Source organism: Arvicanthis niloticus, chromosome X, assembly GCF_011762505.2.
Source record: "Arvicanthis niloticus isolate mArvNil1 chromosome X, mArvNil1.pat.X, whole genome shotgun sequence".
In the NCBI taxonomy this organism is placed as follows: Eukaryota; Metazoa; Chordata; class Mammalia; order Rodentia; family Muridae; genus Arvicanthis; species Arvicanthis niloticus.
Genome location: NC_047679.1, coordinates 114,026,275 through 114,053,103, shown reverse-complemented (window position 1 = coordinate 114,053,103; position 26,829 = coordinate 114,026,275). Strand labels below are relative to the sequence as shown.

Genomic DNA, 26,829 nt, shown 5'->3' with positions numbered 1-26,829 from the left:
CCAGGTTTCTAACTCTGCTTCTTCAGTGAACAATGAAACAAGAATTACAAGACCAAGATATTTAATAATTTAAAACAGTATTAGCAGCATGATTTATTTAACTATTTTTCCATTGTTAGAATTTAAGAGTTGCTTTTAGGGATAAAGTTCAGTAACAGGGCACTTGCCTAGAATACAGAAAGACATGAAAAGGGCCCTGGGTTTTGATTCTTATACCACAAAAATAAAAACACTAACAAAAACTGCTTCTAATCTTTGCTTCTATAGTAGAGAAGAATCTCTTTGTGACTTTCATATATTTGGCCAATTATTCCCTTGTGTTCCATTCATACAAACAGAGGATTGCTGTAGCTACCACTCTTTTCATGCTGCTGGTGGCTTCCAAAATAGCCTCCAATTCTGGAGAGAAATATGACAATATCTATTCTCAGTTTTTAAAAAGTTATAGCCATTGGCCTAAAAATTTCTCTTTAAAAACCTATCTTTGGAGTTAAGGAGACAGCTCAATGGATAAAGGCACTTGCTGCCAAGCCTGAGGACCTGAGTTCAATTCCTGGAATCCATGTGATGTAAGGAGAGAACTGGCTTCCAGCAAACAGAAACAAGTTCCAAAATCAATTTTATGCATTTTAAAGAGTTGCCTTAATTTCTTTAATTGCTAAACAATTCACTCATGAAGCCATTCCATCCCCACCTGTGGTACAAAATTGCCTTACAGAATACAAAGAGCAATGGTCAAACTAGGGGATGCAATGCAAGCAGAGTAAACTTAACACCCTTTGAAACACATTAAAGGTCAATACAAGATGACTGTCAACGGTCTGCTCAGTACCCCCAGCTAGTAACTCCCCGCGGACAAGCAACACAACTGCCTCCCTCCTCCCACTGTGGGGCAGGAATTCACTTGTTAGCTCCATCAAGACACATCCAAAACTACTGGCTCCCGCTACAATGACACCCTCTCGCTATAAAGCTGCTGCAGCGATGGCATGACTTAACCTAACTCCTAAATATGCAGGAAGGTACCAGATATGTATCATCCTTAGAGAGTTCAGAAAGAAATCATTCAAAACCCAATTCAAGGGCAATAGAGATGTGACCCTTTGTGAGGACCTCCATGGAAAAGCCTTTTTTAAAAAAAAAAACAAACAAACCACATTTCCTCATCATAAAGCTCAAATACCTTCTTAAAAGTAGTCATATGCTAAAGTTATAGGAAATGGGTTGTTTTATTGAGGAAACATGTAAGGCATAGTGAACAATGGTTTAAGGCAGGACCAGAACAGAACAAAGTCATTTGTTTTTTTAAATTTTGAATCTTAACCCATTAGAGCATCAAGAAAGGAATGCTTATCAGTTAGGTGACTAAACAGTAAAATAACTGTCTAGAATAAGAAATTGATGATAAAAAGTAAGTTTCTTTCCACCTTCCTCTCTTCATTTAGGACTGAAGGGGGCAGGTCTCTTGTGTATGTATGTACTAGAAGTTTCGATGACCTTTATCATTTCATGTTTCTGAAATACCTAAATTACAATTACATTATCCATCTATTCTTCCTTTCACATCGTATTTAGCTTTTATTTGCACCTATCTTCATGGGAGGTACTCACATTTAGCATCAACATCAATGTTAGTTATAGCCATTAGGGTTGGTTTCCTTTTTTTAAGATTTATGTTTTTATGTATGTGAGTACACTGTAGCTGTCTTCATTCACACCAGAAGAAGGCACCAAATCCCATTACAGATGGTTGTGAGCCACCATGTGGTTGCTGGGAATTGAACTCAGGACCTCTGGAAGAGCAGTTAGTGCTCTTAACCACTGAGCCATCTCTCCAGCCCCAGGTTTTGTTTCTTAGTTTATGTTTATATTAGTTATAAAAATTTCTGGCAATAGACACAGCAGGGAAGGCAGCAACCCTTAAATATAAAGCATTCAGAAAAAGGATTTGACTTTTAACATAGCGCCATCCACCTCATGGAAGGGATTAGTGATGTATCTCCAAAAGGGTAATTTCTCATCGTGTAGTAAGGCAACAGTGGTAGTCAGGCTGTGCAAAGCAGAGTCTGTGACTTACAACTCTTTTATAGCTAACAAAGTAGAAGTTAAAGAGAAAAATTAAATGATGAGAAAATATGAAGAGCTTTTTCTTCCTGCTCACAGCAAGTTCTAGTATAAGATGAAGGTGGCAGTTCACATGATTGCATATGTCCTTAGTGAAAAGTGAGTTGCTCTGGGTACAGAAGCTCGTCTACCTGCAAACACCTTGTAATAACATGTACAGCAATTTCTATTATTATATAAAATGCATTACTCATTCAACAATTATCTTCAATAAAAGTATATTTAACACATCTAAGATAAAAATGTTTCTCAGATGATTACGGTAAACAAGAGAAACATGAATTAAACTATAATCTATTTTCTCAGTTATCAAGCGGGCAAAAAATAAAAGCTGGGCAAGTAATCTACTGGGGAGCTCTAAGGAAAGAGATATTCTAATATTGTGGTGGCTGAAGTATAAAGTGATACAATCTTTGACTGGCAATTTGCCAATATAAATAAAAGTAAAACTGTGCTTATCCTTTAAGCCAACAACAAATCTCAGTCACTTCTGAGAATGTATTCTACCATATACCTATGCCTGTGCAAAATGAAGAAAGCTCTAGGTCAAATACTGCAACTTCTTTTGGGATAGCTAAGGACTGAAAGTTCTTCAAATAGCCAGCTGTAAGAGACTGACAGAACCAAGAACTAAAGCAGGTTCACAGACAATCCTGCAAAGCTGCAAAACTTAAGACACACCTTTGATATGAACACATAGCCAGAATATACCCATAGTCTCATATATGCATACAGTAAGGAACTTTCCAACTAAGAATTGAGTGGCTGCGGATGTAGCTCAGTGGTGGGGCAGTTGCCCAGCATGCACAAGGCTTTAATAGGTTAACTCTCAAAAACTGCCAAAAATTGAAAACAAAAACAGAAATGAGAGGCAAATAAAATGTATTCTTATCTGTGGTTGAATTTTAAGAAATACAAAGCTATAAAAGAAACTTTTTATTAAAAAGCTCTAAAAAGCTAGGAAGACAAGGACTAGAATAAGAACAGAATTTCTATACAAACCTTTTTGTGTACTTTTGAATTAAAAACTTAAGCCTAAGTAAAAATGTATTCATGTTATAATGTCAAAATAGATAATAAAATTAAAGACATTAAAATGGCTATTATATAAATATGTCACAAACAGAAAAACAGTAGAAGGAACTGTCCTGGAATTTTTACAGAAACTATTTTTATATGAGAGAAATATAAATTTTTCTTTCATTTTTCCAATTTATCCATAAAATATACGTCCTTGCCAGAGCAAGGCAAATATTCATTGTTCAGAATATTTCTAGCCACAATGTACTTTATTCACCAACTGACTTTTAGCACCTAGAGTCCTTGCATGGAGTATCCAGCATAGAATGAAATGCACACTTACGAGGACAGTACTATGGCAACCGCATCATTGAGGACACTTTCCCCGAAGAGAAGAGCATAGAGTTCAACATCAACTTGAAGCTCGTGGAAGATGGCAAGAACAGTCACTGGCAGAGAGAAAGAGGCAGACGAATACTTAGATACCACAAACACAGCATGTGGCCTTCAACAGCTGCTGGATATTATTTAAACAATCATTTCTTCATTTCTAACATCCTCTTACTGAATTCAAGTTTTAGGTTTTTTTCTGACAGTATTCACTCCTAATTGGCTACATGCTATACCACCTTTCTCAAAAAACAGCTGAAAAAAACCTTGAAGGCCTGAGTTGGCCTACAATCTTCATGTAAATTTAAAGAGTCTGGTATTTATGTTCTATAAAAAGTATATTCAGAATTTCTTATAGTCTAAGTAGCAATTAATCTTTAATAAGAAGGAAAATATGAAAAGTATCCCTTTTTGTAAGGAGCTCTTGTCCCTAGGAGCTTTATAACCCCCGTTTATTTGACTTGCAAACTGGAAGCATACCAAATTCAGTAAAGACCTTAGGAAATGAAAACACAACTTCAGTTTTTGGTTGGCACAATTTTTATGGCCAGAATAACAGCTGCTGTGTTTAACTGATGAAGAAGCCAACTATCAGGCTCTCATAGAGTAAGAAGGACAGAAAGCACAACACACCCTTCCTTTGGGGAAGCGATTATATTAGGATTCTTAGAAAATCAGATAAGACTGACAAGTTAGACGGTAGCTTTCATTGCTGGGTCACATATTGCTCACCCATTAAATAAACCCAAAAAGATATGAAAATGAATACAGCCAGAAACAAGAGAGCATTTTCAAATAGGAAACATAAAAACAGAAAGTTGTATTTTAAAAGGTATAATTTTATTACAAAACAGTGGAGTAGAATATCAAAATGCAGATATATGTCTACATATACATACATAAACTAGGGGGTCAGAGAAATGGCTCAGTATTAACTGCACTGGCTTTTCTTCCAGAGAACTAGGATTCAGTTCCAAGTATCATCATGAAGGCCCAAAACAAACTCTAACTATAGTTCCAGGGGACCCAACACCCTCTTTCAGCCTCCTAACATACCCAGGCATACATGTGGTGAACAGACACACATGTAGGCAAAATACATATAAAATATAGGAAAATTTTATAGAATCTCAAAATTATTTGGGGGAGTTTTTATCTTACATGTGTGGGTGCTTTGTTTGCATGTATGTCTGTGTACTATGCGAATGCCTGGTGCAGGTAGAAGGCAGAAGAGGGTGTCTGAATAGTTGAGAGCCACCATGCGTGCTGGGAACTGAGCCTGGTTCTCTGGAAAAGCAGCTAGTGCTCTTAACTGCTGAGCCATTTCTCAATCCCCAAGAAAAAGATTTTTTAAAGCTTAACAAGACAAAGTAAAAAGGAGAGTGAAAAATACTGTCACATTTTGAATAGAGAACCCATGGCTCAAACTTCTAGAAAGATAATGCAAATTAATAGAACTAGAGAAAGTATGTACATAATCTAGAAAAGAAATCTGTCAAACTTTATATAGATAAAAGATTACTGCTTGAGATAGTCTGGCAATACTCCAACCAAAACAAAACCAGAAAGTTGAAGTAATATTGCCAGTTCAATCTTTAGATGTCTCATAGGCCTGCTTCTATTGAAAGACAAGGACACCTAAGACCACGGGCTTCTTGACAGTAAGGGGGCACCCTATGTAAAGTTGTTAAAGAAGCAACGTGATTTCCAGTTTTTATAACTGTTAAGCTACAACTAGGTGTGGGGGCTCACTCCTATAATTCAGTACTCAGGAGGCTCGAGCAGGAGGAGTACCTGTTGTTGAAGGCCAACTTGGGCTACATAATGATTATCAACCCACCTTGAACTACATAGAAAAATCAGAACACAATGTTAAACTGAGCCAAGCCTAGGTGGTTCAAACTTTTTAGTGACAAATCCTCCAGAGGCTGAGGCAGGACCATCTCAACTTCAAGGACTGCCTAGCTACAGAGTGAATTGAAGGCCAACCTTGGGGTCTTAGCCAGGATCTTTATTAAAACTCAGAAACTGTGGGAGCTGGGAGATGGCTTAGCTCATGAAGTGCTTGTCAGGCAGGCATGAAGACCCCAGTTTAAATCTGTAGTGCCCACTGGAAAAGGCATGTAATAGGCATGCCTGCTATCTCAGTGCTAGGGAGGAAGAGACAGATAAATCCTGGAGCTCACTGTTCATCCATCCAGTCTAGACATTTGTGAGCTCCAGGCTCAAAAAGAGATCCAGTCTCAAAAATTGAAGGTAGAAAGGGGTGGAAGAAGAGACCCAAACATGTACATATATTAATTAGTTAGCAACAAAAGGGCTCAAGTATGGAGTGCTTGCCTAGTGTGCATGAGTCCCTACATTCTCCAGATCCTCAGCACTACAAAAAAGAAAAATTACACTATACAAATGTCTGTCTGAATCAGCATTCTGGAAACTCCTTTTGTCTTTTAAATTATTCATTTTGAAAGAGTTCCACTGGATAGCACAGGCTAGCCACAAAGTCTCTAAATTCCTGCGTCCACTTTCAGGTGCTGAGATTACAGGCATGTACCATTGTGCCTAGCTGGCTGTGAGTAATCTTTTCGAATTCTCTCTCATAGCATGTGGAACACATTCCTTCTCCTTTCTATCATTCCCTGTGTTATCAAAGTTAAGGAAGGAATTCAAAGATAACCTTAGGACACCGACTTCAATTGTGCTCTATGACAATTAAAGAAGATGATTAACTTATAAGGGCAACAGTACAAACCTCTACCAAATCCTAACTGCTAATAAAAGAAGACTTTGATTCCCCAGGCTCTCCGTCTTTAGGGGATAGAGACAGAGGTCAGTGGCAGAGCACTTGCCTACCATGAGCAAAACTCCCAACTACCAAACAGGTAAACCCAGAAGCTCTTTAGCTGGTTCCTATGCTGGCCTCTCTTCCCAGTTCCTCTTATGACTACGTGTTCACTGTGTAAGCTAATAGGTTTCACTACGATGTTTTCATCCATCTATATAATGTACAGTACCCTATTCAGCCCATTACCATTCCTGGTCTCCCTGATCAGCTGGTGCCCTCTCTCTGTTCAAATAGTTCCCCTTCTACTTTCATGTTTTGTTTCCTTTTGTTAATTTTGGTTTTGCATGCAAAAGGAAATATGCACAATTTGTCTTTCTAGTTTGGCTTACTTCAGTTAACATGATTTCCAGTTATACCCATACTTCTGGAAATGACATAACTCTATTCTTTATGAATAACTAAGCTCTATGGTATATATGTACATATCTGTGTGCATATATATCATACTTTCTTTATCATTTATTTGTAGACAACTACCCAGGGCGATTCTACAGTATGCTACTATGAACAGTACTATGATAAACATGGAAGTGCAGGCATCTTTGCTATGCTGATTTATATTCCTTATGTATAAAGAGTGGTACATCTGGATCATACACTAGTTCTAGCTTTAGAGGATTTTTAGAGGAACCCCATACTGATTTCCATGGTGGCTGAACTAATTCACAGTGTACAAGAGTCCTTTTTCTTGAGGCAGTGTCTCACTCTGTAGCCCCCGCGGTCCTCATACTTACAGCAATTTACCTGCTTCAGCTTCTCAAATGCTACAATTACAGACATAAGCCACTGCATCCAAAGCGTGTCCATCCCTACCCCACAGCTTCATCAGCATATGTTTCTATTTGTTTCCTTGACGACAGACAGATAGACATCTTGATCCAGGTGAGATGGAATCTCAATATAGTTATGATTTTTATTTCTCTAATCACTAAAAGTGTTTAACGTTCTTCAAAAATTTATTGGCCATTTGTACATTTTTGAGGAGTGTATAATCAGTTCATCGACCAATATAAAGATTGGATTACTTATACCTTTAGTGGTAAGCTTACTGAAACCTTTACATATTCTGGATGTTTATTCTGACCATTTCATTCTAAATTTTCTACAAATTCCTCATTTGAATATAGTTTTTACTTTATCAATACACATTCAAAATTTTAAATTTTATTTAGCAATCCAATTCATTCACTCACACAAACTCTTAGAGATTTGACACTGAAACAATGAAGAAGCAAGCCTTTGTCAATAAGAGTTTTGTAGGGCTGGTGAGATGGCTCAATGGTTAAGAGCACTGACTGCTCTTCTGGAGGTCATGAGTTCAAATCCCAGCAACTACATGGTGGCTCACAACCATCTGTACTGAGATTTGATGCCCTCCTATGGGGTGTGTGAAGACAGCTACATAATAAATAAATAAATAAATAAACCTTTAAAAAAAATAAGAGTTTTGTAATCATAAGGCCAATTTTATAAAAAGACTGAAGACTGCTAAAAATCTCTAAAGCACACAGCTATCAGCAAAGCTGCTGTATAGCAACCATTTTAAACTGACGTTTCTTAGTTAGGCATGGTAGCTCAAGCTGGTAATCACAGCATACACAATGCTGAGGTAAGAGACAGACTCGTGAGTTTGAGGGCAGCCTAGATGACAGTTAAGCCATATCTCAAAAGAACAGAAACAGTAGAGTGTATGCCAAGGATACACATGGGCCTGTGTTCAATCCCCAGACACAATGCAGATACAATGGCAGACTCCTGTAATCCCAGGAATCAGGAAATGAGGACAAGTTCAAGATGAGCCTTCACTACCTAGTGAGTTAGAGGCCAGTTTGGCAGCCTGGGTTACATAAGACCCTGTCTCAAAAAACAAAGAAACAAAAAAACCTAAATTATTTTCTTATTATAAAATGTAGATAGCTAGATATAAACAGAAGATTTTTGGAGAAATAGCTGTCTAGAAATGCAAAGGGAAGTGTACAATCATATTTAAAAACAATAACCTAACTTTCCTTTTGCTATATCCAATCACTAGGATATAAAGACCAATTTAAATTTCTCAAGAAAATATTTAATTGCTCTAATCAGAACAGCATCAATTTGTGAACCAGTTATAGGTAAATGTAATGAAAAGGTAAAACAACCAAATATATGCTTAAAGTGAAAAGACTTGAAAATTGTTTACCCCACACCCAACAGACAGCACAGTGCTAGTGAAGAACCTAGCCCTGATTCTATACCTCAGAGAAACAGCCACATGTGCTTTGACAGGAAACACTACCGGAAACATTTTGGCTCCCCCTTTAAAGCATACCTGGGTCTGTGGCTGACACGATGGCACCAAAAAGCAAGCAATCCGTAAAGTAAAAATCCCCTGCGAGCTGTCCAGTCACCTTCATCAGGGTTACACAGCCATACATTATGGACCTATTTAATAAACACATTCCTATATTATAAAAATGCTAACCATTAGAGAGGTTAGAATAAAGTAGGAATAAGAAAAGTAATCCACTATAGTACTCCATGATTAATCCTGAATTGGTCTAATGGTTATTTAAATATAGCTAATACTTTAGGTTTAAGGAAAATTCAATTACTAATAAGTACCACAAAACCCCACATTTGAGAATACAGTAATATACAAATCAAATGCAAGACAAAGGCTATTCTTTTAGAATTATAATCTGAAAGCTAAAAGACATATCAAGCTTCAAATCTTACCCAATAACGAAACAAGAAATTGCTGTTCCAAGAAAGGCATATGCTAAGATAGACCCAAGGTTCCGGAAGAAATGTCTCTGAGAGAAAAAAAAAGTTATGCTCTGTTAGAATATCTCCCAACAACTGACAAAGAACGTCCTTCTAGTGCAATTTTCTCTACTAATATTAAGTGCATCATACTCTAGAAGAAGGCACAACATTTCAAAAAGACAGGAAGAGAAGAAAGAAAGCCTTGTAAGAAATGCCAAGTACTAACAAGTACATGGGAACTATAAGTGCCATCAAAGCACGGGAAAGTTACAGCTAGTCAAAGCATAGAAAATGCGAAAGCACTCACCCTTTTGAGACTGTAACCTGCATAAAATATGATAGGAGGAAGCAGTATGTTGAAAAAGACTTCCGGATCAAAAGTAACCTGTTAAGACACAGAATTCTTTTCAATTATTTCCTTCAGAATATCCCACTACATCATCAAACTATCAAACGGAATGGATTCAAGGTTAAACTGGTCAACAGAAGAACATTTCTATATCAACTTCAAAACACTTCGTGTAGGAGTATACATTTGTATTTCTCTGATGCTGAACATTTTTTATTGACCATTTTTATTTCTTCTTTTGATAACTATTTACTTTATCAGCACATTAATTGAATAGATTTGGAGGGGTTTTTGGTGGTTCTTTACATATCTTAGATTTTAATATTCTAATTGATGTGCTGTGTGTGTGTGTGTGTGTGTGAGAGAGAGAGAGAGAGAGAGAGAGAGAGACATTAAAGTAGAAAAAGAGAAGAAAAAGAGGGTAGTAAAATACATTCTGTAGGAGGGGAGACAGGGGACACAGAAGAGGGCAATAGAAGAGGGAGACAAACTAGAGCCAAATATGAGGACACATATGTATGAAAGCGAAAATAATCCATTATTCTATAGGTTAGCTCAAAAGTCAACATTCCAGTAGGGAGCCTGACTCCTGCATGATTTCCACAGCACAGTTTGTAGGTAGAGGAGCTGTTCTGCTCTTCCTCCAGTGACAGGATAACAATGCTGGGATAATCACTTACTCCGTTTCTATAGAAACTGTACAAAAATATTAAATTCTTAGCAGAACACAATAATACACACCTGTAATCCCCACATTTTGAGAAGGCTCTGAGACAGGAGAATTGCTGTGAGCACAAAGGCAGCCTGAACTACATAGTAACAGACAGCTAGGGCCATGCAGCATGGCTCTGTTTCAACAAAATAAAATTTTAAAATCTTAAAATCTTAACAAGTAGAGAAAATATAAACATATTTTTGCTATATCCAAAAGAGACCCAAATCCAGAAACAGAATTCCAGGTTATATTTATTGCTGATAAAAGAAAACTGAGCTGCTACATAGGGACTCTCTGTAAAGCTACATAGCATAATACTGTAGTTAAAGTCTATACAACCTAACATTTCCAGTCCACACAGACCCACTCATTTTAAAGCCTACTTGCTTTAGCAGTGCAGATGACCTCCTTCTGTTCTGAAGGCTGCAGAGAAGAATCTGATATGAAGGCAAAGCAGCATTTGCTTGAGTTTTTACGAAACTGGCCATTTTTCATGGCTGCTAAGTACTCTGGTTCTAAAGTACACTCTGAGTCTGTAGAAAGTTTTAAACCAATAGGAACACAACTAAGAGGCTGTAAAAATCATACTAACTAGAAGACAGGAGACGAAGGGGGCAGGGAAAACAGATTGATGTGTGAAGTGGTGCTGCTTCAGGGGAGAAACAGTGCAACAGCCAGGAAGCTTGAGACCTAGTGAGACCAGAAGTCAACCTCCCATGGGAGCATGGCAGAATCCCGAGGCTCTTACTAGGGACTCAGAAGTTGTATAAGATTATGAATCAAAGAAAGGTGAAATTACATTTTTCTAGACTACAAGCAAAGCATGAAACAATCCAATGAAGTATTAGTGAACCATAGACAGAAGTAAACAGACTCAGCGGGCTAAGGTACCCGAAAGCAACAGGACCATTTGTAAACTAAAAAGATGCTTATGCATTCTTCTGAACTCAGGTCCCGGACAGTGTCAGTTATAAAAAACCTTACACACAAAGTAAAAGAAAGAGGTACAGATCTTAGCCTTAATCATGAAAATAAAACATAGTCAGGCCCAGCTCCTAACAGCATTACATTTATTAACAGGTTTTCTTACATTTTAAATTAATTACTGTTTTAATTATAAAAATGCAGCTAGGCATGGTGGCACAAGCTGGAAGAGGTGAGTAGTGCACATGTGTAACTCCAAGGAGGCAGAGACAGGAGGACTGACTGCTACAAGTTCCAGGTCAGCCTGCTCTGTGTAGCCAATTCTAGGACAGCCCACAAAGCAAGACGCTGCCTCAAAAATAAAAAGACACAAAACAAACCAGGTAGTTCTTTTTCTGAAAATTCACCTAGTTGTTCCTTATAGAGCTTTAAACACCCAAACGTCCCCTCAGCTGAAGACTTACCTTCCTGAGCATTTCGTTATCCTGAACATTGTTGAGTTCATGCGAGCTAATCTCTCCTTTCAGCGTGTACTCATAAAATTTTCCACTGACGTTGACCAACAAGGTAGTTGGACTTGACTGCACTTCACAGCTCAGAGTCACATTATTCACATCGCTTGGAACATGAATGCCATACCGAAGCACGAGGCCTACCAAAAGACCTGGAAATGAAAGAAGCACATCAGCTCTTCTCACAGACAGAAACTGCTTAGATGTACGCAACACATAACAACACTAGATAAAGAACGGAAATTTTCTGATGAGAGTCCCTTGTGGATCAGAACCAGTTTTCAGACCAAATTACTGTTACATTTTGAAGTATCACTGAATTCCTATGTCTAAGAGTCCAGTCTTTATGTGATCTGGTGGTACCCTAGAATAACAGCAAAGACCACTACATTTCTAAGTCATAATATCCATAACTGACAAGGGAAGTAACTAAATGAGAAAACACCTTCAAGTCATCAATACACAGCTTACTCTAAGTGGCATTGATCTGACAATGGAGTCACACTGGAAATGTGTTCTTTTTAAGTCTGGCCAATTTGGTACACACTTATAATCCTAGCACTCAGGAGACTGAGAAAAGACTGTGTCCAAGGCCTGCCTGAGTTCCATAGTGAGTTCCTGGGCAGCCTGAGCTACATTCGACCCTGTTTTCAAAGAAGACGGAAAATCAATGTTTCTTTAATACTGCTTCTTGGGTTTGACCACAAAAGTATACATTTCTAAAAACCTCATCCATCAATTAACAAGACAAACATATATGCTCCATGTGTTTATTCCCAAAAACATATACATAGGTGACCAATAATATATATTTAATAAATAACGACAAAGTAAATATACTATTTATAGAATGACTGAATTCTACCTACTGAAAGGTCAGAATTAAAATGAAAATGCCCATGTCAAAATCAATACATGAAAGAAAAGTCCTGATCTTGGTCCTATGTAATCAGCACACAGGTTTTACTCCTACACATATGCAGATTTACCCAATTCTCTGGGTTCTATAAAACTGTACCCCAAAAGTACAATGCTTAATGATAGCTTTTTTGAGACATAATTCTAATGCTATAAAATGTATCCTTTTGAATTCTATGATTCAGTGGCTTTTAGTATATTCAGAAAGTGTAAGTCAATCACCACTAATTCTAAAGCATTTTCAACACTCAAAAAAAATTACAATACTCTCCACTCCCCTGTACACAAACTCTAGCTTCTTAAAAAAGAACTTAACTTAAAAAAAGAGTACATATATATGTGTACATACATTCATGCATACACATATGTGGACATGTGGTAGTACAGAGTATAGGTAAAACATTGGGTATTGTCCTCAGTCAGTCTTTACCTTATAGTTTGAGACAGGGTCTTTCTCTGAGCATAGAGCTCACTGATTTTGGCTAGACTGAGATCCAGGGATCTGCCTATCTCTGCCCTCCTTCAGAGACATGTGCCACCATGCCTGATTTTACTTGGGTGCTGGGAAGCCAAACTCAAGTTCTCATGCCTTCACAGTAAGTAGTTTACTGACTAAGCTGTCTAGCCCTGTAAGCACCAACACTTGAAAGCTAATAATCTACTTTTTCATCTCTGTAGATTTACATGTAGTGGAGACATCATATAAATTGAATCCTACAATGTATGGCCTCTTCTCTCTGGCTTCTTTCACTTAGTACAATATTTGAACATTCATCTTTGCTGTAGAATGCACCAAAATTCCATTTGTATGGCAAATTGATATTCCATTATATGCATATACCTCAACTACATACTGAATTCATATTTCTGGAACTTTCCTTAAGGCCAAGAATCACAGTACTAACTAGATTTTACCTTCTTATGGCCTTTTGTTCTGACTGGCCACCCATTCATTTAAGATGTAAATTAGTAACACAGTCCATTTCAAAACTTCTCACTCCAGTTAGCAAAAATGGCAATTTTAATAATCATTATGTAACACACACACACACACACACACACACAAGATGTTCTAAATACAGAGAATAGTTAAACAAGTCTAATGGAATGGGACCTTAGAGGGCTTTTTTTTTTTCAGCAATGTCACCTAAGTAAATATCACTACCAGGTATAAATATAGTAGAATATATATCTACTCAAGGAATAGCAAAATAAGACTGATAAGGAGAATCACAAAGTGCTTCAGTATGGCTACATGTGGAGCTGACAAGGGGTGATGTTTGAAAGATCTGCAGGAACTGAGTCATAATCACGAGTGTTAAAGAGGGGGGCTTGGACTTTATTGTCCTAAAGCAGAAAGAAATCCTAAGTCCTGAGTGTGAGCTTGACATAAGAGTTCGATTTGAAAAGACTAGTGTAGATTTGAGAGGATCTAACGGTTGTCTAGGTGAAGACTGCAATCATTAGGCAGTAAAAGCTCTGGACCTCATCTAAGAGACTAATGCCAGAAGTGGGCGAGGCTGGAAGAGAGTAGGTTTTAGAAAGCTTTGTGGCTAAGTAGAAAAGGCTAGGGAGAGTGAAGTGAAAGATTAGAGGAGCCTTAATGGACTTGTCAATGAGGTGGTTACATCAGCCAGGGCACGCAGGTAGAAAACAGGGCCATTTAATGAAGTGGGAACACACCAGAGAGAATGGATTTACAGGAGAAAAAGGCCAAGTTAGTTTTTAAAAGACTTTGACTCTTATGTGTGCATCTTCCTGTCATAGGCACAGGTACCCATGAAGGGCAAAAGGTGACCTAGAGCTGTATTATCAGCAGTTAGGAGAAGCCTGACACAGGAACTCAGGTCCTCTGGAAGAGCAGCACATGCTCTTAACTGCTGAGCCATCCCTCCAGCCCCCTAAGTTTAGGTTCAAACATGCTAAGTTTGATGTGCCTGTAAGAAGTGTACACTTGAGTCTGTGGAGTCTAGAAGGCAAGTAGAAAGCCTCGACTTGGTAATCAGTGGAAGAACTTAGTATACATGAGATGATCATCTGGAAGCAAAAAGGATGGGGGAAAGCTACAGATGTAGGCCCTAGGTTTGATCCGTAACAACTAACATTATGGGGCCAATGGGAACCGAGAAACTGATAATAAATTTAAGGAGAAAACACCATAGGAGTGAGAAGAAAGAAATAAGTGGGTAAAGCATTCAGGAAGAAAAGGAAATGACTCAGTCCTCATCAGAGAGGCTTCTTCCTGCAGCAGATGGAAATTAACATGGAGATCCACAAGTAAACATTGTGAAGAAAGTGAGAGACTTTGGAGTACCAAGCCCTAAATGGGATGTCTCTAGCAAACCCCTCCTGCAAAGCCTCAGGGATCTATGCGAAAGAGGAGGCAGAAAGATTGTAAGAGCCAGAGGTGGTGGGTGATTCCAAGAAAATGGCATCTCGTATACACAATTAGCTGATATACATACTAACTCACAAAGACTATGACAGCATACACAAGACCTGTACAGGTTCAAACCAAAGTCCCAGCACTGAGAAGGGGAGACAGACACAAAGTCCCACCCCAACCATGAAACTATTTGCAGGTAATTCCTGCTGGGAAAGGGAAAATCAGTTTTCTCCAAAGTAGTGTCACTGAGTATATTAACCACACCCTGGGCCAGGCTCCAGGCCCAGGAGGAGTTAACCAACACAAAACAGACTCCATGTTTCATTTGGGGCGGTCTATTTCATTATTTTTTTATCTTACTGTTCATCTGTTTTAACTTTTGCTTTGTTTTTATTCTGCGTGAGAGAACATGAAGTTGGGTTGGTAGTTAGCTGAGGAAGATATGGGAGGTGTTGGGAAAGGGAACTATGATCCCTTAGCTGGTAGGGAGAGGGGAGGGAGAAAAGATGACAGGTCCTTATAGTTCCCTCCCGACCACCACATGTGTTGGCTAAGGTAAGCAGCAACAGTGAATTGCTGAACAACATAATATCAATTTAAAAAATATTTTGGCCAATGTTCTGACCTAAAATGAAGATTCACTTTTAATTTTCACTTTTACCCTCTGGCCTGGTACGTACATCTTGGTGCAAAGCCCCTAGTTCAAATTGCAGCAACACACACACACACACACACACACACACACACACACACCAGTTGTACAAAGACAACTAGGTGTGGTGAGCACGTCTTTAAGGCAGAAAGATCTTGAGTTCAGATAACCTCCAAAATAAGATGAAAGAAAGAAACCAGGAAAAGGTACAGAGCAACAGAAGGAGGGGGGATGGGAAGGAGAAATAGACAGGGAGAGATGAGGAAGAACATCATGACGGGATATCAGCAATCCTTGATACACATAACCTGGGAGGGAATAAAAGCTGCATCCATACAATCCCGCTGTGTAGGTGACAGCTGTGTTCTCTCCTATCCCAAAGACTTCCCAATGGAGAGGCTCAGTAAAAGTTCTCCCTTTGCATTTACATTTTTGAAACTCCTTCCAATTTAACTACTGTAAGTATGACCCCGAAGCATACGCTCTTTCCAGTGCAATGAACAGTATGCACTGGTCCCTCTGCATGCCTGAACCTACACTAAAACATCAGGCGCCCTGATCCAAGCCCAGGACTTGAGTAGATTTAAAACACACACCTTGCAAAAGAAAAACCAACAGCACGCAGAACAATTACTGATGCTGGAAATGAGACAAATCCTTTCATTATAGCATCTGGAAAATTGAAATGTTTCTGAAAAAAAAATGTTGACAGATCAACGAAATTCAAGTCTGTAAAAGGTCAAATCCTAATCATGGAATTAAAACAATTCTTAGTAAAGAGGAAGGTCACAAAAGAGTGCTTTGTCCAGGAGATAAAGCAGAAACTTCTAGCATCCTACACATATGGAGGCACAGAATATATTGATATTGTAACATTTAAATTAATAACAGGAAACAAGAGAGACTTTTCACAAACAGAAGCCTACCCCTACCACGCATTCATAATCTGTGTGTGCTAAAAGCACTCCTGGTGATCAGGAATGTAGCACCACCGGGGCCACTACTGTCTGCTTCTCTAGGTAATGGACCATGGCCTTCTCAGGAATTCCAGCCCAGTCTTCCTGCTTATTGCACCTGAAAACTCAGGTGCTCAAAAATATGGAAGTACTATCACTGAAGAATTAAGTATAGAGAAAACTGATTAAAATTTCTACTCCTTAAGAAGTGTTTGTGGCCAGCAAGATGTCTGCCACAGGAGCCTAATGGCCTGAGTCCAATCTCTGGAAAACTGAGTCTACAAAGCTCTCCTCTTACCGCCAATGTACACTGTGGAATATGCATGCCTGCACTCACAACTCATAATGCAAACATACACATTCATACAATAATAATGAAGTTAAATAAAGAAGTGTTTGTTCTATAGTCACAGCACTCAAGAGACAGAGGAAGAATTACAGCAAGTTTGAGGCTAGTCAGAGCTATTCAGTGAGAGCCTGTCTCAAAACAAAACCTCAAAGGGCTATGAAGACCTAGCTCACTGGGAGGACGCTTATCTAGCATGCCTGAGTTCCTGGGTTCAATGCTCAGGGCTCACTAGCAAAAGTGTGCATAGATTCATAAAAACATTCATAACTTGTTTCAAAAATGCTATTAGAAAAGGCTGGAAAGGTGGCTCAGCACCTTAAAAGTACTTGCTTCTCAGGCAAAGGACCTAAGTTTGATTGCCAGTACCCAGATGGCAGCTTACAACCATCTTTAATCTCAGCTCTAGGGTTCTGATGCCATCTTGAGCCTCTGAAGGCAGTACATGTATGTGGTGCACAGATATGCATGGGGACAAAACATTTATATGTATAAAAATAAAATCTCTTAAAAGAACACTGTTAACTCTGTGGTGGTGGCTAATTGAATTTCAAGATAGCAAAGAAAGTCAAAGCTTTTACGGACACCCGTTGTGATTTACAGGCTAAGAAAACAGGGCTTTGAAACCAGATAGACCTTTTGAATCCTAACCATCCATAGGCTATCACACAGCTCACTAGTTAACCTCCTGAGCCCTAATTTTCACATCTGTAAAATGAGAAAGATAATAAACAGGGCCCATACCACGGAGTTGTTACGACGTTGAAATGAAATGCTCCTTAAAAGTGAATTACACAAAGTCTAACACACTGTAACCCTCAAGAAACACTATCTATTAAGTCACTAGACTGTAAGTACCTTGAGGGAAGGAATGTGGCACATACATGCATTTCTTATCATATGCCACACAGCACAGACATTCAATAATAAATGCTTACTGACAAAATTCACAGTTTATCCTAGGTCTTAACTAAGCAAGATTCTCCAAGGCAAAACAAATTATTTTTCCGTCATTTGCTTCTTATGTCTAAGCACACTGCAGTGAGTGATCACTTTTCAGACTTAATTAACGATGGCAACAATTTCCTCTAACAGTGACTCACTTTTAAGCTTCTTAAGAAAGCTAGCCCAATAAGCAAAACACGTGGGCGCCTTGACATGGTGTTTGCAGGGCTTCAGGAGATGGCTCAATTGGCAGTGTGTTCTTGCCACACAGACTCTGAATTAGGGTCCCCCAAACCCATGTACAAACAGGGTTACATTAGAGCACACCTGCACTCTCAGTGCTAGAGAGATGGAGTCAGGAAGATCCATGGGATTTGCCAGCCAAACCCACGAACTGCATGTTTATTAGAAAACCCTGTCTCAAAAAATAAGGTAAGCAATGAGGTCTCCACAGTATACCCACACATGTCAGAGTCGGTGCTTTTAACTAGAGAAACTATTCATCTATGTTACAATGTAGAAACTGACCACATGGTGACTTAAGTTTACATTTTGTTTGTTCGTTTTGAGATAGAGTCTCACTCTACAGACCAGGACAGCCTCCAACCCTCTTGCCTCAGTTTCCAGGGTTTAGTGGTCATAGGTGTACAGCTCCACATTTTGGCTGTGGTTTAAGTTTTTTACTCTTGCTTCTTACAAAGATAAAAGAGCTAGGCATGGTGATGATGCCTGTCATCCGAGCACTTGGAAGGCACAGGCAGGATTGCCATGGGTTTAAGACCAGCAGCCTGGGCTACAGAGAAAGACCTGATAACTTTTTAATAAATAAATAGCATTTTTCTTCAGTTTGCTGAACATTTGAATATGTCGTCCCAATCTCATTTATTCTGGAGCTGGATTTGGGAGTTAGGAAGCCAATTGTTCTATAGCCTGTCGCCATTTCTCATGAGAAAATGGGACACGCTATGGAATGCCAAGCCAATCCCAGGGTTGACTCCCAGACTAACAGTCTTGCACCCTATGGTTTTCAAGCAATACCCTTGTTGTTCCCTCGTAGACTATTACTACTAAGGCACTATGCATTCTCATTGTAGAAGTGTTAGGAAAGGCCATCAGCAATCCTGTGTTTTCCTACTTCAGACACCAGATAGCAAAGAACAAACACTTTCAGGGTCGTCCAAAGTCCCTATTTGATTTAAAAAAAAAAAAAAACATACTGTTTGTGTCTTGTAAGACTAAGTAAGGAAAAAGACTTTTCTGATCCTGGGAGCATATGGCTGCAGCAGCAACCAGAACAGCTATCATTTACTGAGTGTTTGCTCAGGAGTCAAGGACTAGGCTGAAAACAGTTTTTTTGGTAACTTATTCCCAATACATTCATAAGAGTAAAGGATGAGCGAGGCTTGCTAAGATCACTCATAGTTGTTGGCACAGTGGAACAGAAATCTGAGGCTGACTCTCAAGGGGTTTGCAGCTTCAGACCTCAGTGTGTTTTTGTATGGCCCAAGAGTTAAGAGTGATTTTTATGTTTCTTTTTAAAAGCCTAAAGATATAAAATTTAAATGTATTTGTACTTTGTGTGGATGCATGTTTTGATCGAATATATGTTGGTGCACCATGTATGTATGCTGCCCAGAGTCCAGAAATGGGTATCAGATTCTCTGGAACTGGAGTTATAGATGGCTCCAAGCCACTATGTTGCAGCTGGGAACTGAACTAAGATCCTCTGGAAGAGCAGCCAGTGCTCTTACCCACTATCCTTCTCTCCACATCCTAGTTTCTTACATTTTACAAAAGGTTTGCAAAAAGAAAAAAAAAAACAGAATAAAATGCAATGTCCATAACCCTTACAATCAACAGTCTTTATTATCCAGCCCTTTAAAAATGCCAATCCCTGGTCTAAAGCCTTGTACCATCAACTACCATACCAAACCATTTCTCTCAATAGGAAAGAGGTTATATCTGTGATCAGTTCCTTATTTTAACAATAGAAGGCCCATTTGGCATTTAACCAAAGTTCAAAATGCCATTATATGCTTTTTATGGTTTGTCTTTACTTCTTAAAGTAAATGTCCTACATGTCTATAGTTCCTGTACTATATATATATAGTATATATCAGTATATGTTTGCTGAAGATAGTAAACAAGTCACATACAGTGTCACATAGAGAAATGAGATAAAATGTATAGCTTGTATGACCAATTAGCCTTAAGGGGCACTACAAATTAAATGTCATTTTTGACATTCTAGCAAACAGGGACAGTCCCCATGATTAGAATTTATTACCTTACAAATGGAAAGGGAGCCTGAGTCCATGCATTTCCTTAAAGCACACAACTACTGTTTATTGCCACCCTTGATATGCATGCACATTCTAGAAGTCTAGATTTCCTGGAAGTGGGTGGGTGGGAGCTGCATGGGAAAAAGGCCTTTGAGTTCCAAGCCTTCGTATACCCATCGTCAAGTCTCAGAAACAAACAGGCTCAGTAATTCAAGACTGTATCAAATGAAGATACTCTTCACACATGCACTGCACAGACAGGATTGTCTACTGTCTTCTCTTCGGCCATTCCCTCCTAGGCAGATATGAGACTGTCAGCAAGATCTTCTTTTTCCCTCACAAGACTGGAGAAACGGCTCAAAAGGCTTCTAAGCCCATGATTTGGTTTTCTGCCTCCTCTCCTCTGTCTATCTCTTTCTCTCCCTGTGTATCATTTGTCCCTCCCCCAACACACAGATAAATACCCTCAAAAGAAAGCACAGTGAGACTGAAAAACCAAAATCATTTACACAGCAGCTGATCAATAACCTCGTGCCAACAGCAAGTGACCCTTATACATATCCTTGAAGGTCCTCAATTACCACCTGGCTGACCAGTTATCGTTATATGGTATGTAACATGCCGCTGGAAGAACCAGAACTCTTACTAGTCCTCACTTTCATAAACCTGAATCCGAAGGGTCAACCCTAAGGCTCCCCGTCAGATATTACAGATATAGTATTATAAATTAGGACGACATTTAAAATGCTCTAAGCCTTCTGTAGTCGACTTCAAGCTTTTAGTTTGTGTGGGTTCCACGGGAGTAAGGTTATCATTTGCACCTAGAAAGGAGCCATAGCAAAAGCTAGGCAATAAGTAGAGGTCGACTCTGGTTCCAAATGAATGCCAGATGCTGGCAGTACAGCTACTACTGCAGCTTCAACGAACCTTAAACAGACACCCCAGAGACATAGATTGCAAAGATGTCTTCCCCGCCCCCAGCCCCATCCCATCCACCGCACCCGACTCCCTTTCCCATCCTCTACACCCACCCGTCCTGGTCCCCAGCTTGGTAGGCAGAGAAGGGGCAGCAAGGAGCAAAGAAAAAGGGGGTGGGGTCGGAGGCGGAAAACAGCAAGGAGAGCCAGAGAAAATAGGGAGGCGAGGCTGAGAATGAGGTAGGAAAAATGGGGGGCGTAGCAGAAATAGAGGGGGGTGAGACAGGGAAAAGGAGGCGAGTTAAGGCGAGGCAGAAAATGAAATGAGAAGGGGAGCAGAATGTAGGCCGAGCAGGACCAGGACAGGAGGGGAAGCAACCGGCAGGCAGAGAAAGGGACAGTGCCAGCTAGGGGACAGGGGTCCGAGACACTTGCCGTAAATCATAGCAAGGCCGGTTTCGTGCAGGAAGCGGGCCCGGCGGTGCTTGAAGAGCCAGATCGTCAGAATGGTGAGGGTGAGCAGCAGGATGAAGATGAGCAGGTTGGCGCTGTCCTGCCGATGGCTCTCCTCCGCCTGCTTCTCAGACACAATCTCTTCGTCCATGGCTCTGGTCGTTCCCCTAGAGCCGTCCAGAGCCCCGGCCCAGCCAAAGAAGCTCACTGCGAAGAGCAACCAGAGGGGTCGCATAAGCAGACGCACCCGGGGCCCGCAGACGCCACGGCGAACGGACGCCAGCCGCCAGCCGCGCCGAGCCACAGCCATGTCTTCCCCCCCCCACCCCCCTGACCCCCACCCCTCTCCTCACCCGCAGCCTCCCGTGGTCCGACCACTCCCCGTGGGCTCACGGGAAAGGGGCGGGGCTGGAGCCGAGCCGGCGGTGCAGGCACCGCCCAGCAGGGCCTCCACTCTTAAAGTGCCCGCCGCAGCTCCCGCCCGCGCGTCCCCATTCTTTGGCTTGTCTGCCCACCTACAGGCATGCCTAGAGCTCGAGCTCAGTCCCAAAGTGAATCTAACCCACTGTTTTCCTCTGAAGAAACATGGGGCCCGTGTAATCAGACGCAGGTTGCTCGCTCTCCACTTGGATTCTATTCTGACAGCTGGGAAAGGGACAGAAATCGATCTTCATAACCCATCTGGATATTGTCCCCCAGTGTCTCATAACTGCATAAGAAGTTGTCCCCATGGGAGTGGCCTCAATCTCCAGCTCTGTAATTTAAATTGGGATCCCCTTATTCTGCCCTTATTGGGGAAAACAGTAACACTGTAAGAGTTCATAAAAGAATTCACACAAAGGCATGGCTCATGTATGTATCTGTATAATCAGGTTTTCTTTGGATATAAATGCTTAATATATGTCATCCACCATCAGGGATGAATACATAGGTTCGTCAACCTTGCAAAGAATAGGCATCCAAGTTTGTGCTCAGATTTACCTTCCCTCAGAAACCTTGGGGGAAACTCTTTGCTGGTGTAGGGTCCTTCCCTCCCCTGTCTTCTTTTTTGATTATATCACTTTAAGGCAAGTGTCACCAATTCTTTCACATTTGACTCCCTACCTGTCATTTTTCTTTTCCCCAAAGAGTAGTTTCTGCATATCCTTCCAGACCTCACAAGGCAAGATTTTCACAGCTCACCTCCATAGCTGCGCTGTGTTTGGGAACTTTTAAAAAAGACTCCACACTTGCATGCTCACCCCTTGGCAAGTTGGGCTTCTTTTTATCTAGACTTTTCACCTCTACACGAATAAGCTACAAATGTCAAGCCCTAGCCTTTCACTGTCCCTTAAGGCCTCTACCTGTTGGGTATATCCTCTAAATTAGCTTATTCTTTCCCTCCCAAACATATATATATATTCCTCAAAGCCTTCACAACACCAGTAGTACTACTCTGTATCCCAACCCTGCCATTTAGTATATAACTTAACATTCAGGGCCACATCACCCAACAACAACTACAAGCAATCCTGCTGTGGATTCAGGGTTTGCTCTTCGTTAACAAACTGCCTAAGCTCTGTGAAGATAGTGAACTTCAGGGAAACCAAAACAACTCTAGAATGGTTGTTCTGTGTGACTGGCCAGGAATTTTTTTATCCAGCAATAACGACCCATTTCTTCCTATTAGTAGCTGGAGCTGTGTGTCTTCCCAAGAAGACCATGGCCACCTGCCTCCTTTTCCATGCCTTCTGGACTTCCCTGTTCACACAGGGCTGGGTACCTTTCCTTATACGGGCAAACAACCCAAGCAAGGAACATGTCTGTGTTTCCCAGTGTGCTCTCTTCAGACCCAGCTGGATGACCCTTCCCCCCACCCCCAACTCAGAACATTTGAAAGTGCTTACTTCCTTTGGGCATAGCCGCTCATTCCAAGGCTATTTTGCTTCTGCACAGAATCACCTTCTGATGAGGGTCTGGATCGTAAGAACAAAATCACAGTTGCGTTTCCTCAACCACAATGAACAAATCTCTTCCAGCCCCAGACTCCCACCAGTTTCCATGGCCCCAACAACTTAATACTTTGCACCAACAGTGTCTTGGTAGTAGTTAGTGTTCCAGGAGGAATCTACACAGCAGTAACTACACCAGACCGGCAAACCTGTGGCCCTAGGCTCCCTTCAGAATATCCTCTGTCAGAGGCACACTATTCCCACTTCTTCCCAACTGCATTTCTCTTCATTGCTGTCAGTTCGGGTCAGCTTTCTGCATTGCTTTCTCAGCTGTCCCCTCAGTTGCTGCTCTCAGGTCCCCTTACCCCCTCCATTGACTTGCTCTGAAGCAATTTCAAGTGCACAACCTTATTGTCCTATATGCACACGTGTGTGTCTGTGTGTGCACGTGTGCGAGTGTGCATGAGTGTGCACACACACACATACACATCATGAATCATGTAGCCTGAAGGAACTGACACGTTGCTTCCTTCTTATTGCTCAAAACCATTACTCCCACACCCTTCATGGGAAGCTCTGTTGCCTTCTCTTTTCCTTATTTTCAACACCTAGCCACTTCCTGGTCACTCCTACACATTGAGAGTACTTGAGAGTCTGGTTCATAGGCTTTCTATCTTCCTCTCAGCCCTGTCACCACCCTTAAGAGACTTCAATAATCAGACAAACTCCCAATTCTAGACTTGCTTCTGTTTTCACTGGGAGACTCAAGGCATTCTGGGAAATTTCTGCCCTCCAAATTATTCAACATCACATTCATGTCTTCCCACCCACCCCCACTTCAGCTTCAGAGGTGTTTCCTCCTCCTTTCAGAAACAGAGTCGTCAATCTGGCTCACCCAATGTCTTCTTTTCTGCCTCTTCCAGAGGCAGCTCTAATCATCACACACCCTCCTCCCCACCATGTTCCACAATGCCTTTTCTGTCCCCTGTTACTCTGTCAGCATGCTCAGGAGGTATCTTCTGATAAACAGCCCTTCCTTTGAGCTTCCCCGTAGCTATTGCACTGTTTTGCCTCTTGCTCGAGAGATAAGCTTTTCAAGTGCATTTCTATCTTTTTCTATGAGCACATCCCCTAGTGTGGGTATTATCAAAAATCAGACTCCGGCCAAAGGGCCAAAGAAAACCTATCATCTTGTTTTTTTTTTGTTTTTTTTTTTTTTTTGTTTTTTGTTTTTTTTAACTGAAAGCTAAAGATGGTTTTGAGATTTTAAAATAATAATGATAAAAACCCCAAAAGCGTCCTTTGTGATGTGACAGTCACCTCACGTGAAATCAAACTTTAAATATCAATCCAAGGTAGAGTGCTGGGAAAACTGGTGCCATTTGTTTGCTCACCGTTTATGGATGTTTTTCTGTAACTAGGGCAGAATTGGGTAATTTTGAAAGAAGCCTTGGGGCCTGCAAAGCCCAAGGTATTTATGTGACCCTTTCTTGAAAGACCGTGACCTCTGCCTTAGTCCCTGTCACTCATTCCCCCCAGCCTCCTATGAGACAGCACTTTTTGAAGCTCTACTCTGCTTTTCTAAGTTCACCCTTGCTCCAGATCCTCCAGAGCCTCCCATTCAGTTTGGCCCCGCAACTTGGAGCACAATGCAGGGAGCTCCATGGCACCAGGCTGCTGCTTCACTTCTATGATCTGTCCTTCCCTGAGATGTTTACCTCAGATATTCTGAAACACAAAACTACACCTTATAGTTCTATAAATGGTTCAAATGTATCTCTTGCTTCTTTTTCCATGTGTTTCTCCTGCTCGGATAGGCCTACAACCTTTCCAAAATTAACTTCTACTTGGTTGCCAAAACTCGAACTAAAAATCACTGAACTCATCCCAGGATGCCCTCAGACTCAGTTGGAGGCTCCTGTTCCTAAGGCCTCTGACCTCCCTGGGCAAATCTCTATCCCAGCTCTCTGCATACATTATCATATTCATTTTCTAAGATCATGACCACCTCCAAGGCAGAAATTAGTTATTACTTTGTCCTTTACCAACAGCACCTAGTACAAAACTTGACCAAAATAAGTACTCTGGGGTGACAAGATGACTCAGTGGGTAAACATATATGCCGATAAGCCTGACTCACATGGTGGAAGAACAAAACTGACTCCTGCAAATTCTGTCGTGTGGTCTCTACACATGCACCATGGACTGGTACACACACAGAGACACACTAGAAAATGCAAAAAAGTATTCAATACTATACACCATATCACCGCACTAATAAATGTCCCTTGAATTTCATTGAGTACAATGGAAATCTCCATGTTTGCAAGTGGCATTTGAATTTCCATGGGAACATAGACTCAACTCAAGGATAAAGTGAAAGAGGACTTTGCAATGCCAGGTGCACAGTAAGTACTCAGTAAATACTTGATAACTGAAAAACCCAGATAAGTTTAGGCTAGTGTTCAGCACAATCTTTAGTTCACTGGAAGTACTTGATAAACAGAGAAATGAAACTTTGCTTGAGATCACATTATGGAAGATCTACAATGCAAATGAAATGTTTAACTCCTTCATTTTCCCATTCAAAAAAAAAAAAAATCTCCCCAGTTTAGGTTTGGCAGCAGAAATGGGAATAAATGTCATGCAGAGAAATGAGTATTGGGGGGAGGGCAGTCAGGAGTTTAGAAAAGCAGTTTCTCGTGGCCGACACACACCTGTGATCCCAGCACACAGAAGGCTGAGGTAGGTAGGCAGGAGCAAGAAGATTTTGAGGCCAGCCTGGGTTAAACAGTGAGATTCTGTGCCTTTTCTATATTAGTTACTTTTCTGTCACCGTGACAAAACATCACTTAAGAAAGACAGACTTTGTTTTGGCTTATAGCTCCAGAGGGATGACAGTCCATCACCGTGGAGACGCATAGAAGTAAGTAGCAGGCATGGCAGCCGGGAGCTCACATCTTCAAAGGCAAGCAGAAGCAAAGAGAGAGTATTGGGAGTATGGTGACACTATTATAATCTCAAGACCTGACCCCAAGACATACTTTTCCCTCCAAGGATGAATCACCTAAACCACTCCAAACAGCACCACCAACTTGGAATATTCAGATATTCAAATCCATGGGGAATATTTCTCATTCAGAGAACCACACTCTTTTACCAAAAAAAAATGAATAAATAAAAGATAGACAATTAAACAGAAGAAGTATTAAAATGTAATAGGGTCTTAATGTATTCAGTATGATAGGAATGAAAGAATAAATGTGGCAAACCAATACAAAATCAAATGCAGATGGCTAAGGATGTGCTCGGGGGAGCGCACTTAATCAACATGGTCAAGGCCCTGGGTTCAGTCCCTAGCACTGCCAGAAAGAAAGAAAAAAAGACACTGAAAAAGGACTCCCAGATTCAATCCT

General features: G+C 40.5%; 1 protein-coding gene across 4 annotated transcripts in view; it reads right to left on the bottom strand.

Annotated features, from left to right (window-relative positions):
• The window catches only part of Slc9a6 (solute carrier family 9 member A6), a 54,020-nt gene extending 32,021 nt beyond the window's left edge, over nt 1-21,999 (bottom strand). Inside the window, exons 1-7 of one of the 4 annotated variants that reach the window (XM_034485190.2) lie at nt 21,836-21,999; nt 21,465-21,689; nt 11,580-11,779; nt 9,435-9,512; nt 9,098-9,174; nt 8,691-8,803; nt 3,488-3,593 (exon numbers count right to left, since the gene is read on the bottom strand). In XM_034485190.2, the coding sequence (XP_034341081.1) occupies nt 3,488-3,593; nt 8,691-8,803; nt 9,098-9,174; nt 9,435-9,512; nt 11,580-11,779; nt 21,465-21,633 (743 nt within the window). In that variant the 5' untranslated portion in view covers nt 21,634-21,689; nt 21,836-21,999. The other 3 variants (XM_076918560.1, XM_034485189.2, XM_034485191.2) reach the window with 3 other exon arrangements.
• Nucleotides 22,000-26,829: the final 4,830 nt, after the last annotated feature.